Genomic DNA, 14,208 nt, shown 5'->3' with positions numbered 1-14,208 from the left:
TTCTTGTTTCCCTTTGATCCCTGTGTCTGTCTTCCTGGGCTTTACCACAGCAGCCCAGAACTACCACCCCCTTGCTGAGCCCAAAAAGGAACAGGAACCTAGCTAGAGCCACATAGCCTGAGCATTATTAGTCTGTGAGGCCCAACCAAAAACCCTGCTAGGGTGCTGGGAAGGGAGAGGAATTAGACCATCTCAGCCCTTGTGTAGAGAGTCTGGTGCCTCTCACATACTTCCCCTCCCACAAGGAGCCTGTGTAGAAGCAAGAGGGTGGGGAGATTGTTTGCACAGGGCGGGCCTCCACCTCACCATGGACTAATTGCTTCTCAACCTGGCTGTTTTGCCACCTCAAACACTATCTCCAACTCCGGCAAACACTGAAGAAATCAGGGTGGCAAGAAATGTCCAAGCCATATACCACTGGTGTTCCAAGTAAGCTGGGTTCCAGGTACTGGTAAGGGAGGCAGGTACAGAGAACAGGTGGGAGGTCCAGTAAGTTCCTGCCTCCCTGACCAAGGTTCTATACCAACAGACCTTTTCTCAAGAGTGCCCTATACTGTCCTGCACAGAGCTTTTAAAATATTATGCCTCCTGCCTTGAGCTATCTCACCCATTCCCTCTGGACAATTCCATTCATTTTTAGGTGACTATCTAGCTCAGCTCTTCTTGTGTTCTTTGAGAATGTGATGAAAACCATGGCCCTTTTCTCCAGAAAAATACCCAAATATGGAATTATTCTGTATACAACATACCCTAAGGCCCAGACACTCTTGCTCCTACACTTTTGTCTGTAGCCCAGCCTGAGCCCCCTGCAAGGCTTACCTACCCTTCTATGACATAATCCCCTAGGTCTTTGTGGCTGCCACACTGTTCCTATCTCAGCCACTTCCTTCCCACCTCCACTATGTTCACCTGCATTGTCATTCTTTCCTCTACCCACAGGTATCCCTTTTTGTTTTCTCCTGATCTCTCTCTGGGGACAGGTACCTGGCCCAGACAAGAAAGGCAGAGCCAGCTTGGTGGGAAAGGGATCTGGGATGGCTGCATAGAGTTCAGTCCCAAGTAGTAGGATGGAGCTAAAGTCAGTCTGTCCCAGAGTGGAGTCTGAGGAAAAACCTTAGAGCTTGAGACTTGTGCATCCCCTGGTGGTCAAAGGGCCCCAAAAGCAAGATAAACACTGTGGAAGACAGTAAAGAAAATTCACCATCCACCTAGATGATCTATTCCTTACTTCTCTTCCCACCACACACACAAAATCACAGCCACAAGACACATCCCCAAGGTTTTCTCCTTTTTTAATCAATGACCACCTTATCCAGCTTTGGAAATCTGGACAAAGAGGAGGCTGAGAGGAGGCCTAGTCCAGTGTCTAAGGGTCTCTGAGTGAGTATGTGTCAGCACATGAGCCCCAGTTGAGCCTGTCCATCAGTTGGGCACAGCAGTTTCCTGAGTAAGAGCCAACCCCACCCTCAGAGCAGAATCCCATCCCAGAAAAGAATCAAGGCCCTCCAGGATGGGACTATTCCCAAACCTTCAGGGCAGTCAATAAATAGGTTAGATTCTGAGCCAGGCCTGGGAGGAGGGTGTATACCAAGGGCAGAATCAGCTGTCCAGGGATCCCAAAGATTCCTGGGTACTCTCCTACTTTTCTCTAACAAGGAAGTAAATAAATAGACCTTAAACTCAGGAGCTGGAGTAGGGGAACCCTCCCTTGGAGTTAGTAATTAAGTTTCATGTTAAAAACAAACAAGCCCTAGCCCCTACCAGCATCTACAAAATCCTACAGGATGGGGTGAAGGGCTAGCCTGCCTGGGGGTACACAGTACCCAGCCCTGCAGGGTCCTGGAGGAGGTCTCATGTCTGTTCAGCAGCTCCTGGGGCTCCCTCCTCCTTTGGGGGTGGCTCCAGGAAAATTGGGGTGACTGATGGTGGCTTCTTCATTCTGGAAGATAATGGAATACACATAGGGAATAGGTCATAGTAATAAGCTTCAATCCCACTAGGCCACTTCCCAGGGCAGAAAAGGGTCACTCACGAGTAGGGGGAGGCTGGGACCCCCACCACAAGAAAGTGGTTCTTTTTCCGAAACAATCTCCACAGGCCCTGGTGGTTGCCGCGTATGTCCAGGTCCCAGATATGGAGGCACTGGCGGGGTGGGGCAGGGAGAGATGGGTCAAGGAGTGGTGGGGAGGGGCCAGCTAGGACTCGGCAGCTACCACAGTGTGCATGGTAGCATCCTCTGGAATATGGATTTGGACAAAGGGATTGAAAGAAGAGTTCTGGGAGCATGATAAGATGGTTCTAAAGTTGAAGATTAGAGGGTAAAGGCTTCCTGCATATTGAAGCAGTACATGTGTGCATGGGGAGGATAGTTAATACTTCTGGAGTGGTATTGGGGCACCTTGGCAAGCTGGGTCCAGGTAGTGAAGTCATCATCTTTCTCCATTCGGATAAAGGTCACGTAGGTGTGGCCCTCTGTGTCTGGCAGGAAGGAGTCATCACAAGGGTTCTTACTGTGGTCCAAAACCTCAGCCTCACTGCAGTGGGGAATGGAGGAGTAAGACCAAAACAGGGCATGTTTTGTGGCTTAAGGCTCTGCTGTGCCATCCTGAATTCTTCATGTTTGAGCTAGTGACCTGATTTTCATTTTGTATAGGACCCCATAAATTATGGAGTCAAGAATGTCAGTAATTTGTATCCTCGCTCCCTGCCACACATCCCAATTGCTCTAGGTCATACCTGAGTAGCCTGTGAATTTCCACTTCATAAGCTTCTTTTTTCAGACTGAAGGAAAGGGAGAAATGAATCAAGGGAGGGGGAAAGACCTTCAAATTCCATGAGAAACATAAGCCGTGCAAGGGGTCAGCAATGGGAAAAGAGCACAACAGGACTGAGGTAAAACACAATAGCCCCCTGGGTTGGAAGGGACCATCAAAGACTGGTTGTCAAGTCTCCTAGATACCCTCCCCCTCGCCCTGCAGCCAGCTCCCACCTGTCCACATTCCGGAGCTGGACACCTGGAACCGTGTTGAACTTGTGCTTTTTGAAGTAGGCCTCCTGTATTGGTGTGAAAATGAAAATCAGGGCCTCACATCATTTGCCCCATACCAGTTCACTGATCCACCATTTATCTACAAGATGCACAGATGAAGTGCTAAGCCTGGAAAGAGCCCTTTGATTTCTTCCTATCTCCTCATCCTCTTCACAGCATCCTTGGCAAACTCTTTTTTTTTTTTTTTTTTGCAGTGCTGGGGCTTGAACTCATTGCCCGGGCTGACTTCGAACCACAATCCTCCTCATCTCTGCCTCCTGAATAGCTAGGATTACAGGTGTGAGCCAACAGCACCCAGCTTGGCAAACTCTTTCTAGCTTTAATTTGGGCTCCATCATTGCTGGAGTGCTAATGCCAACATGGTAGCTCAGGCTATTGACCTGTGAGCCAGACCCTGTCTCCATTGGTTCTCCTTGGGCCTGCTGTTCTAGAGCCTTAGAAGTCAGGGACAAGGACTGCAGGCATGGCTCAGGTGGCAGAGTGCTGTCTAGCAAGTATGAGGCCCTGAGTTCAAACCCCAATACCACCAAAAAAGCAAAACAAAACAAACAAAACAAACATGAACAAACCCTGCAGGGGAGGGTGAGCAAAGAGGACAGATGGATTAGAGAGAAGGAAACTGTTGTGACTCAGGTGCTGAGAGTGACTTGAGGAAAGTGCCTGTCCCTCTCTGGAAGGTGAGTGAGGCTCTTGTATTAGCTGCCTCTTGGAGCCTTCCTGGCTTCTAGCAAGTTCCAAATTGAATCCATTCCTTTGTGCTGGCTGTCTCAGGATGTTCCAGCTGTAACTAGGTTGTGCCTCTCTGAACACAGCCAAGTGGGATGTGGGGGCCTGGAGATTTTCCAGCTAACCTCTGGCTGAAGTGTAGACCCCACCACTTGGAAAGACATGCAACGGGAAAGCTTACAGGGCTGATCCAGTGCTTGGAAGCAGAAATATTTACCTCACACCCACAGTCTAATGATAAGAATAGTAATGCTTACAGTTCAAAGCATCTTATAAACCTTGACTTATTTAAACGTCATAATCCTATGAGGTAGGTAGTATTTTTGTTGTTTTTGTTTTTTTGAGACAGGGTCTCTCTATGTAGCCCAGTTGGCCTCAAACTTATTATTCTCCTGCCACAGCCTCCCAGTTGCTGGGATTACAGATATGCACAACTATGTTTAGCCCTTGGTAGGTAATATTTTTATCTTCATCTTACAGAAAAAGAAACTGAGACAAAAACAGGATAGTAATTTCCCTAAGCTGCATGGCTATTAAGTGATAGAGCTCCAGAGTCCATGTTACTGACCACCACGTGACACTGTGTTCCACTCCCCCGTGACATACTCACATGGAAATAGCCATTCATATTGAGGCCCACAATGCCGAAGTGATAGGATCGGGAAACATCCGGGATGATGCACTCTCGGCCCCGGCGTTGTTCAGGCATCCGCATCCACATGTCCCAGTCCCAGAGCTGGGGGACACAAATTATGAAGATTAAAAGTTTCGAGCTAGTAGGGGACTCTAGCCCACTCACCCTACCCTGCTGGGTACCTTTTCTGGTGTAGGCCACTTGGGCTCAAGCTCCTCCTTGTACAAGGACTTCCTGAGCACCCAGCCCAGCCCAGGCATGGTCTCCACACGGTACAGTAGTGCTGGATCCTCAGCTGTGTGTTCATACCCCTGGGAACAGAGGCCATTGTGGGAGGTATATTACCTCCAGGCCTCTACAGACTCCCTTACTAACCCTTGGTCACCCAGCCTACCTGGTCATTCCAGGCAGAGATACAGTATAAGCTGTCATCTTCCTCCAGCAGGTGGATGGATTGACTTAGGAAACTGAGAGAGCCAGGATTGAAGAGTTCAGAGAGAGGAAAGGGCAAACCCAGCCACACAATAACTCTGGAAGAGCTTGAACTGGGACTCAGAAGCCATTTTGCCTCTCCCCAAATCCCTACTACCTCCATTCATACTTTCTACCTTTTATACGAGCCACAAGAACCTCCCTTCCTACCTTTGTGCAGGCTCTTTCCCACTTATAAGCTCACTTCTCCAGAAAGCTCTCCAAACCATCTCACAACCTTTTTCACTGAAGATCCAGTCAAGCAAAAAGGCCTCATGTGGCTTACAGGCATGTCAATAGTGAGCCACAACTCGTCACCTGAAAAAATCTACAGCGATGTCCAGGTCCTCTTCCAGAACTACAGCAAACTTGGCCTCCTGCAGGGGTAAAAGGGAATACCATGGTCCCAAGGAGGTTCTCACATCCTGTGGTCTCCTCTCCCCCAACCCAATTTTCAAGCACTATTTCCCCCATTTTCCAGATCAAGAGGATAAAGCTGGGTGAGGAGAAGAGCTTGCTGTATTACAGGACAATGTTTCTCCTCCCCAGGTCCAAGAATTGTATCCTTAGTACTCACCGGAAACAAGTTGAAAGTGGCAGTGAGGCTGGCCTTGTAGTGCTGGGTGGGGAGTGGGAATAGGGCACATGAGATTTGGGGTAGAGGGCGGGTCTGGATATCTATCTCTTCCAACCTTGCCTAGGCCGTACCTGAGACACGCGGGCATTCTTGATGCTGATAGGAGTATGCTGGATGCCCCTCAGACCAAACAGTGCCACCACATCCATTGGTTCCTAAGAGCATGGTCACTGGTCATTATATGTGGCCACCCCACCCACCTCTAAAGGCCCCAACATGTCAAGCCCATCACATTTCACAGCCCTTGCCAATTCTCCGTGATCACTGCTGCTCAGTGCCCCAGCCTTCCTCGAGGCCCTCCAACCTCTACTTACCTCATAGTAGCCATCAATGAAGACTGTTATCATCTGTGGAGAGACCCCCTGAGCTGAGAGTAGAGAGCGCAGCATCCTGTGGAGTCCAGGGATGGGTTAGGGCTTCTTTATCCTCCAAACTCAGGGCTCCCCTGTGTTTATAAATGGGCCCAAATTCCCCATGCTCACCCACATAGGAGAATGGGTCAAGAATCTGCTGCCTTTTTGCCCATCTCAAGAGTTCCTCTTGCAGAAAAATGAGCTAAGCACCCTTCCAAAAGTTAAGCACCTTTCTGTTTAGTGCTGGGAACAGCCCACTCCCAAGCTTACCTGTATAGGTAGTTGGGTCGGTTCCCTGCAATTACAGCCACGGGTACATTAAGGACCTTATTGTCTGGGAGCTGTGTGAGAAACAGCTTTTAGCTCTTGCCTATTCCCCCTTCAAACTGGGATCCTAACTTAGGGAACAGTTCTCAGTGTGGAGGGGCACCCAAAGCAGACAGAGAAGGGGCATCCCTGTTCTGACCTCTCCAAACACACAGTCCAACTCCAACCCTGGGCCTTGCTCACATGACCTGCCCCATTCTGAGCACTTTCAGAGTTCAGTATACATCCTTAGCTCCTGGTAGAAAAAGCCCAAGCTGGATTGTTCTTAGGGCCCCCTGCTGCACTGCCTAAGGCCTCACTCACCGGATCAGGGCTGAACTCGATGGGTGTGGGGTCCTTGCAGCTACACACACTTCCATAGCCCTCAACTTTGCTGCAGAAGCGCCGGCGGCGGCGGTTCAGTTCTGTGTCTGCCCAGTGGCATTCTGCCTCTGAGAGAGTGATAGGGTTGACAGGATGGAAGCATGAGGCCAGTTTGGTTTAGAGATCCCCAGGCACAGTCAAGGAATAAAGCCTTATAAAGAGTATCCAAACGTCCACCCCCTGCCCAGGCACTGCCTCAGATCTTAAGCCTCCACTAACCCCACCTTCAGCTGAGCTCAGTGGCACATCTGTCTTCAGCAGGACTGGGTCTCCCCATGATGAGAGGGCAGGTGATTTAGAATGTTTCTCCCCAAGGACAGGACCTGGCGGAGTGCAGGAATAAGGGGTAATAGGGGCACAAACTCCAGTGTGGGGGCTTCTTCCCATCTTCCTGCCCAGTGCCATCCAACCTACTGTCACTGGTTCCACACGACCCCATCCCATTCCACCCAGGTTCTGCTCCTCCTTTGATAATTCAGGGTAGACAGCCTCTGAGTCCAGCACCTCCTTTTCGTCCCACGAAGGCCCAGGTATCCCTCCAGCCAAGGGCAGGGCCGGCCTGACTTCCCAGGCTCCTCAGCAGAGCCTTGGCTGTGTCTTTGAGGTGGAAGGAACCCTCATCCTGGAAGACCAGAGGTGGTGATCAGCCTGACTGGTGTGGTTCCAGGAGACCAGGTCATATAGTGCCATATATGAGGAAGTACATAAAAACCTTTTACTTAAGTTAGCTCATTAAGTAATGACAACAACCATCTACAGTCATTATCTTTCATGGATAAGAAACCTGAAGGCTTAGAGAGAATATGAAAGTCATCCAAGCTCACTGTTAAGCCCTTACTATGATCCCACCCGAACAGCCACTCTGCCCCTGCCACTTTTCTACACTCTCTTCCCTTATTCTGCTCCAGCTCCACTGGCATTTTTGGTGTTCCTCAAGTATGTCAGGTACCTCCCCACTTGGGGGTCTTTGCACTTGCTATTCTACAAATTTCTACCTAGAATGTTCTTCACCCAGGTATCTACCTGGCTCACTCCTTTCTCACATATCATCTCCTGACAGAGGCCTTCCCTTTCTAAAATGCAACTCCATCATTCTGTCTCCTTGCTTTATTTTCTCCCTCACAGTCATTTCATGGCATGATAAGCTTATTTGGCTAGATGTTTTGTTTTATGGTTGTTTTTGGTGGAACTGGGGTTTGAACTCAGGGCTTCCCACTTGCAAAGCAGGCATTCACAAAAGTAGGTATTCACAGGTGCTCTACCACTTGAGCCACACCTCCAGTCCCTTTTGCTCTGGTTATTTTGGAGATGGGGTTTCTTGAACTATTTCCCCAGACTGGCCTCGAACAGAGATCCTCTAGGTCTCAGCCTCCCAAGTAGCTAGGATTCCAAACGTACACCACTGTGCCCGGCTATTTAGCTGATTTTTGGTGATTTCACTCTGCTAGAATGTAAGTTCCATGGGGGTACACTGTCTTATCTCTTTTTGTATCTTCAGCACCAAAAGCAGTGCCTGGTACATAGTAGGTGCTCAATGACTGCTTGCTGAATTAATAAAAATGCCAAGTCTTGGATTGAAACTAAATCACCTTTCTCTAGAGGTTCTTCCCATTCTGCTTTATCAGTGGTAGAGAACCCAAGGATATAAGCAGGGTTGGAGCTGGGGGCATAAGGAACAGGCCAGAGCATAACCACTGACCTTGACGGTGCAGATGAGCACGCGGCCAGGTGCAACCATGTTGAGGAACAGCACCATGGCCTCATCCTCATGAGGTGAGTAGGTGTCAAACACACGCTTTGCCATTACATGGCCCTGGCAGGGAATACAACTCTCATGAGTTAGTGTCACCACCAAAGAGAGTCCAGCTGATGCCCTCTGGGTTCCCACTCCTAGAACCTCACCGTGGCCTGGTTGAGGACAATGACATGGATGCCCCGGCCTTGTTCCCGGGCCTCATCCTCTAGCACCTACACAGTGGCAGAGACAAAGTTCACATTTTACTCTGGCATTTGAGGTGTCTCTGTTTTAGAGGCACTTAAAATACTAGTTGCACAAAATCTTTCCACCTGCCCACACACACCATTGTTCACAGTTCTAATTCAGCTTGAAGACCACCTCTTCCAGGAGACAGCCCCAGCATCCCAAGGGCTCCTAGAGCCCTTGACATCTCTGTTTCACCCTAGGGATACCACCATTCTTCATCAGACCGAACCTCCTGGTAGGGCAGGTCCAATTATCTCCAGGTCCCCAGTGCCCAGCTCAAGGCTGAGGCCAAAGAAGGGACCAGGGAGTGATTATAAAATAAGTAAATCATAAAGCAGATACTTTAAAACAACTGAGGCCAATAGGAGAAGGGGACCAGGAACTAGAGAAAGGTTAGATCAAGAAGAATTAACCTAGAAGGTAACACACATGCACAGGAAATCAAGCTATCCTTATCTCAACTAGCAAAAACCCTTGGTCCTTCCTATTATTGCTTATACTCTCTCTTCAACAAAATTAGAGATAAGGGCAAAATAGTTTCTGCCGGCTAGCAACGGGGTGGGGGGAAGAGGGAGGGGGTGGGGGGTAAGGGAGGGAGTGGGGGAAGGAGGGAGAAATGACCCAAGCCTTGTATGCACATATGAATAAAATAAATAAATAAATAAATAATAAAATAAAAAAAGTAACTCAGTAAGTTAACTGCCTATTAATACTAATTATCACCTGTGAGTCCTCACTACGGAAGACATTTTACATGTTTTCGTTTAATCCTAACAAGTAGAAATCATTAGTCCCAGATTACAGATGAGGAACCAAAAGCTCCCACTCTTGGGAGTGGGTCAGTGGACCCACACAGCCCACTGACCACACTCTGAATGGGAGGGAGTAATGGCCCACTCACCGTGGTGCCATCCACTGCTACATAGACTTTACTGCGGCTTGAGTACACCTCCACATCCAGGACCCGCCGGGGACTGCTGCCTCTATGCCTTAAGGACTCCAGGCGGCCCAGGGCCTCATCTGGGGGGAGAAGGATGCATGGAAATAGTCTCCCCAGCAGTCACTCTCTATGGAATCTGCCTGTCACTCCTGCCATGAGATTGCAGGGGTCCCCCTACCCCATCCTCAGCCTGGTCCCCACCATAGTCTTGCTCTGGCTCCAGATCTTCATTGGCTTCACTGATTGCTCGACGAGTGTCCAGAATCAACTTGATGTTGACAATGACAGTCACCAGCAGGAAAAGCACAGCCCCTGTCTGAGGGGAGAAGTAGGGATGACTGAGGTGCAGTGCTTCCAGATCACAGAGTGTCTTAATGAAAGTAGGGCCCTGGCTAAAGTAAAAACAGAGGGAGAACCTGGGACCTGTCTCTTTCACTGTCTGGCCCACAACCAGGGTCTAGTTTCATGGTCACCTCCTCCAGGAACCTCCCCTATTCTTCCCCCTCCATTAGGGTCCTCCCTACCCAGAGGTCATGTATTCCATTTGAGTCCTTGATTTCCTTGGACCCCTCCACAGTTAGTTCCTGAAGATGGAGCTAGGCTCAGAAAACTAAGCTGAGGGTTGAAGACCTGGAACCTAGCCCTAACTGCCTGGCAGGTGTGTGCCCTAGGCAAAGTCTTTGTGATCAGACTTCAGGTTTCTGTTGGAAGCCAAGGAAGTTAGACTTGGGTTCTGATTCCAGAACTCTGGGTCTAAACCACTACCTGGAAGGAACATAACTCATAGAGGTTTCCCTTCTAGGAACTTGCTGCTCCTTTCTGGTTGGAACTAAGGTGGGTCCCAGTGTCCATAGTCTAGGCTAGGGTAAAGCTAAGAGGGTCCTCCCCGCCACGGGGTGGGGGGTTGGGGACATTTTTCTACCTGACAGAATCTTCGCAGCGTCCGCTGGTTAGTCAGTTTATACTTCCAGGTAAGATACCAGCTCCGCTTCTTCCTAGCCCCAAAGGGCTTCATGAGGGGACTGGGCTTCCAGTCGTCCATGCTCTATTAGGGGGGTCACCACTGTCCCGGCCAGTCCATGACTTCAGGAATCTGAGGGGAGCGGAGGGTCACACAGAGTAAGGAGCTCCTCCCAAAGCCTGATGCCTTCTGCAGAGATGACCTCCCAGCAACTCTTCCCTGCAAACATTCATATTGTGTGACCTGGAGAAAGTGGCTCAACTTCTCTGGCCCCAGCAGAGAAACCTTCAGAGGGGTAGTATCACCTGGAAATTCTCTGGGGCTGGGGGAATTACCTAAATCAGGGCTGCTTGAGGCCTCATGGGTGGAGGCCAAATCATCGGCTCTAAAGGTTCATCAGCCCCTGAAAGGGACAAGCCCCAGACCTTCCCAGTCCTGGGGTGGGCCAGGAACAGAGACCTCCTCCGCCCCAATCCTCACCCTCGCCCCATCCTATCTGGCCCCACTCTTCTGCTTCCGGAGCTCAGGGCCACCTAAAGGGTCAGGAGATCTGTCTCGGTCGCATGACTCCTCCCGGGCCCCCGCCCCGAGGAACTCACAGCTCTGGGGCCTGGTGCCCCTCTCGGGCCCGCACTGCTCGGCCCGGCGCGCCGCGGCCTCCGCCTCCTCCATGCCGCTCGCAGCCCCGCCCCGGCCCGGCCGGCCCGCCCCCCCGCTTCCGCCGCCGCCGCCGCCGCCGCCGCCGCCGCAGGGTGAGAGGGCAGCGGGCGGCGCTTAGGGCTGCGGCCACGGCGGGCAGTCTGCCGCTTGCGGGGGGTGGGGTGAGGGTCGGGGTAGTGTGCGGGGGAGTGGGGGTGGGGGTGGGAGTGGGCGGGTGTGCAGGGCCTTCCCCGCAGCTTCGTGGTCCCTCTGGCGGGTCAACTGCAGCGCGGGAGCAGCCCGATCCCCAGCACTTCCCAGGACAGTTGTAGTCCTGGCCGGGTAGACCAGATCATTGGGTCAGAGGGCTACATGGCGCACACAACTCCACCCACCGCCAACCCTCCCGAGCAAGGCTGTTACCCACGCCAAGGGCATGCACAGCCTTTGCAGGTGAAGGGGGATTAAAAAGCTGGTTCTATACTACTGCTCTGAACACTATTTATATTGTCATTTAATTCCACCGCAACCCATAAGGTATAGGCACTGTTAATACCCCCAACCTTAGATAAAGAGAAGCGCAGTTATCACAAAACTGGGAGTGCTGGAATTAAATCCAGGTGGCCTGGCTCCAGCTTCTGTTCTATGGCACTTACACTGGCCTTAGTAATGGAGAGTCGTGAAGTTTAAATGAGATAATATGTGTAAAGCGCTTAGTGTAACAAAGATTCTCAAGCTTTAACTTTCATCAGAATCTCCTTGATTGAAACAGAACGCTACCCCCCCATAGAGTTTTAGATTGAGTAGTCCGATTTTTGCTATTTTTCTTGGAGCTGGGAAAAGAACCCAGGACCTCCTGCATGCTGAGCTATACCCATAGCCCCAGATTTTTGCACTTACAAGTTTCTAGTTGCTACTGATATGTTTTGGGGTAGCTGTGGAACCTTTCTAGGCATCTGAATTCCACTGTTATGTGGAAAATGAACTGAGAGAAGAGAGGAAGCCAAAAGACATTTAGAAGAGTGCTTGTCTTAGGTGTTGAGGCAATAGGTGATTTTCCCTAATAAATTTGTGTTAAAAGAAAACCAGACACATTTTATTTTATTTGCATTTTAAAAAGATTTCCTCAGGGCTCCTCTCTGACCTGTCCTTAAAATCACTCTCCATGGAAGATCTCATTTACTTTCATGACCTCCATCCATTACCTTGAGATTCCCAAACTCACATCTGCAGTCTTGACCCCTCTCCAGAGCTTCTGGCTGTCCTGTGTCCACCCACCTGCTGGGCATCTCCACTGGCCTCTCCCAACTGCATCTCTACCCACTCCCAGATCTCCTTTGAGTTCCTTTCCTTGGTAAATTGCACCAGGCCAGACAGCTGCGGGTCATCCTTGACTCCTGCTTTCTCTCCAGTGACCAGGTATGTTTGTATGGTCTGCAGAATACCACACACAGTGGGATCTCCATAATAGTTGTCAAAATGATTCCTTTTTTTGTGTGGTACCAGGGCTTGAACTAGGCAGGCACTCTACCACTTGATTTAGGCCCCCAGCCCTTTTTTGCTTTAGTGTTTCAAGTAGGGTCTCAAGTTTTTGCCCAGAGCCTATCTAGACCTAAGGCCTCCTGAGTAGCTGGGATCATGGATGCATGCCACGACACCTGGCTTATTAATTGAGATGGGGTCTCACTAACTTTTTGGCTGGGTTGGCCTTGGAACCATGATTTTCGCAGTCTCCACCTCTTAAATGGTTGGGATTATGGTGTGAGCCACCCGGTAAAGCCATTCTTTTGGTTCTTGAACAAATATTTATTATTATTTTGTGGTACTGGGCCCACATTTTAAGTCACTCCACCAGCCCTTTTGTGATGGGTTTTTTTCAAGATAGGGTCTCTCAACTACTTGCCCGGGCTGCCTTCAAACCATAATCCTCCAGCTCTCTGCCTCCTCAATAGCTAGGATTATGAGCATGAGCCACTGGTGCCTGGCAATAAATATTTATTTATTGAATGTCACTATAAATAAATGTAATCACTCACCCAGTTCTGTCAATGTTACCTTCTACACAGCCTCCCACTCTAATTCTTGTCCAACCAACCTCTGGTCCAGGCTATTTCACATTGTTATCTTCCAGCTGGTTTCCTTGACTCCAAATTATTACCCCGCCAAACCTTTTCAAAAAGGTAAAAGTGTTGTCAATCGCTGATGTAAAACCTTCTATGTATTAGCCAGGCACTGGTGGTTTACTGGTGGCTCATGCCTGTAATACTAGCTACTCAGGAGGCAGAGATCAGGCGAATCACAACTCAAATAGTTCCCTAAGAATATAGTTCCCTGAGACCCTATCTCAAAAAACCCTTCACAAAAATGGGCTGGTGGAGTAGCTCAAAGTGAAGGCCCTGAGTTCAAGCCCCAGTACCACAAAAATAAAATAAAATAAAAATTTAAAAAATAGCTGGGATGTAGCTCAGTGGTACAGTGCTTGCCTAGCATGCACGAGGCCCTGGGTTTGATCCCAGCACCAAAAAAGAAAAAGACAAAATGAAAATTTAAAAAATATAAAAAGGTAACCATAGATGGACTAAAAATAATGATAGAAATATATAGGGCTAATGGGAGGAAGGGAAGTACAGAATGTGAGTTAAATCCATATATCCATAGGAAATCAATCCATGTGAATAAGAAGTCAGGCCAGGCACTGGAGGCTCAAGCTTGTAATTCTAGCTACTCAGGAAGCAGACATCAAGAAGATCAAGGTTCAAAGCCAGCACCAGGCAAATAGTTTGCAAGACCCTATCTCAAAAATACCCAACACAAAAAAGGGCTTGTGGAGTGACAAGGTGTAGGCCCTGAGTTCAAATCCCAGTACCACAAAAAAAAATCAGTAGACAGTATTTCAAATTAACAAATAGTAGCATAGACTATTATTTAGAATTGTGGAAACACCAGGAAAGAAAAAAAGTTTGCCTCTGGGTAGTGGGCTTTAGAGATGTGAATGGGTAGGGCAGGGTAACTTTTTTCAGTTAAATCCTATAACTATGGACTGGAATTACTTTGATTTAAGAGCCTGAACCAAACAAAACGGTTTTTCATGACTCCTCATTACCTGTAGAATAAAGTTCAAGCA

General features: G+C 49.2%; 1 protein-coding gene across 2 annotated transcripts; it reads right to left on the bottom strand.

The window, feature by feature from the left end:
• Positions 1-1,276: 1,276 nt before the first annotated feature.
• Pomgnt1 (protein O-linked mannose N-acetylglucosaminyltransferase 1 (beta 1,2-)) lies at positions 1,277-11,159 on the bottom strand. Of its 2 annotated transcripts, XM_020157617.2 has the most exons (22): positions 11,045-11,159; positions 10,407-10,577; positions 9,686-9,800; positions 9,446-9,564; positions 8,463-8,528; positions 8,260-8,373; positions 7,065-7,182; positions 6,785-6,883; positions 6,501-6,628; positions 6,141-6,211; positions 5,832-5,907; positions 5,589-5,672; positions 5,458-5,499; positions 5,199-5,257; positions 4,804-4,876; positions 4,592-4,720; positions 4,386-4,511; positions 2,990-3,054; positions 2,737-2,781; positions 2,399-2,534; positions 2,033-2,142; positions 1,277-1,939 (listed from the first exon to the last, which is right to left on the bottom strand). In XM_020157617.2, exons 2-22 carry the CDS (start codon positions 10,524-10,526, stop codon positions 1,852-1,854), a joined length of 1,983 nt encoding a protein of 660 aa, XP_020013206.1. In that variant the 5' UTR covers positions 10,527-10,577; positions 11,045-11,159; the 3' UTR covers positions 1,277-1,851. The 2 variants fall into 2 exon arrangements, with proteins under 2 accessions (XP_020013206.1, XP_073936346.1); XM_074080245.1 differs by lacking the exon at positions 2,033-2,142.
• Positions 11,160-14,208: the final 3,049 nt, after the last annotated feature.

Source organism: Castor canadensis, chromosome 7 (genome assembly GCF_047511655.1).
Source record: "Castor canadensis chromosome 7, mCasCan1.hap1v2, whole genome shotgun sequence".
In the NCBI taxonomy this organism is placed as follows: domain Eukaryota; kingdom Metazoa; phylum Chordata; class Mammalia; order Rodentia; family Castoridae; genus Castor; species Castor canadensis.
The sequence above is the reverse complement of the archived record's forward strand: the minus strand, read 5'-3'. Positions and strand labels throughout refer to the sequence as shown.

Bases quoted from the DNA above. Each gene is read 5' to 3' on its own strand.
- Pomgnt1 (XM_020157617.2), bottom strand. From the start codon at position 10,526: ATGGACGACTGGAAGCCCAGTCCCCTCATGAAGCCCTTTGGGGCTAGG. The intron at 9,565-9,685 runs GTGGGGACCAGG...TTCTCCCCCCAG, and splicing joins GGAGCCAGAGCAAGACTATG to ATGAGGCCCTGGGCCGCCTG. The intron at 6,884-7,064 runs GTGCTGGACTCA...GCACTCCGCCAG, and splicing joins CTTCGTGGGACGAAAAGGAG to GTCCTGTCCTTGGGGAGAAA.